This window comes from Antrostomus carolinensis, unplaced genomic scaffold (genome assembly GCF_000700745.2).
Source record: "Antrostomus carolinensis isolate BGI_N321 unplaced genomic scaffold, ASM70074v2 scaffold38398, whole genome shotgun sequence".
NCBI lineage: Eukaryota > Metazoa > Chordata > Aves > Caprimulgiformes > Caprimulgidae > Antrostomus > Antrostomus carolinensis.
The window spans coordinates 17,776-18,674 of record NW_010332980.1 but is presented as its reverse complement, the minus strand read 5'-3'; the positions used below and the strand labels follow the sequence as shown (position 1 = coordinate 18,674).

Here is an 899-nt window from a genome sequence, read left to right as displayed (position 1 = left end):
TCAGGTGATTAATGGGGCGAGATTGGAGCTCTCCTCTGCTGTCTTCTCACCTTCGGGCGATGGCCGCTGCTTGCGCCCACCTGAAGCAGCAAGGGTGCCTAAGGCTGGGCGCTGGGGGCCAAGGGCGCTCAGGGCAGGGTGCATGGTGTTGGGCTAGCACCAGGCAGCTGGCTCTGCCTAAGCTAGCCCTATGTGCAGTTTTGCCTGCTGCTGGGGTGCTGCTGGGGAACTGGGCTGCCCCCCTGCTCCACACCAGCCCCGTGCAGTGCAGGGCATCCCCAGGACAGGGCTGGGGAGGAGATGACCCAAGCAACAGGGTGCTGGGGCAGAGCTCTCCCCTGGGTGCTTCCTCCCCGGCTCAGTCACTCACTGAGGGATCTCAGCAACCTCCTGCCCAGCGTCTCCTCGGCGCTGCTTGGCGATGAGCTGGTCCCAACCTCTCTGCCCGGGGATTCTGCCTCCAGGACGGTGCCACAGCACTCACTGTCTGCAAAAACCCAGCTTGGCTGCAGCGACCCGGGGTACTGCAGCCCTCACCACCCCCGGGTCATGTGTGTGGTGTATGTCCCAGCCAGACTCACTCTGCTGCTTGCTGTTCTCCTCGTTGTCAGCCAGCTCCTCCTGGATGAAGGGGATGCCCTCCATGCGCAGGAACACCGACTCGCTGGGGCTGCGTGGCCCCTCTGTCTGCAAAAACCCAGCTTGGCTGCAGCGACCCGGGGTACTGCAGCCCTCACCACCCCCGGGTCATGTGTGTGGTGTATGTCCCAGCCAGACTCACTCTGCTGCTTGCTGTTCTCCTCGTTGTCAGCCAGCTCCTCCTGGATGAAGGGGATGCCCTCCATGCGCAGGAACACCGACTCGCTGGGGCTGCGTGGCCCCTCAGAGCGGCTGCCTGC

At 64.3% G+C, this 899-nt stretch overlaps 1 protein-coding gene across 1 annotated transcript in view; it reads right to left on the bottom strand.

The window, feature by feature from the left end:
- The window catches only part of LOC104529414 (metal transporter CNNM1), a gene marked incomplete at its 5' end in the record, with an annotated part of 18,670 nt that continues 17,771 nt past the window's right edge, over positions 1-899 (bottom strand). Inside the window, 3 exons of the mRNA XM_010173717.1 lie at positions 1-80; positions 371-532; positions 782-895. Of these exons, the coding sequence (XP_010172019.1) occupies positions 1-80; positions 371-532; positions 782-895 (356 nt within the window). The remainder of the gene's footprint in view (positions 81-370; positions 533-781; positions 896-899) is intronic.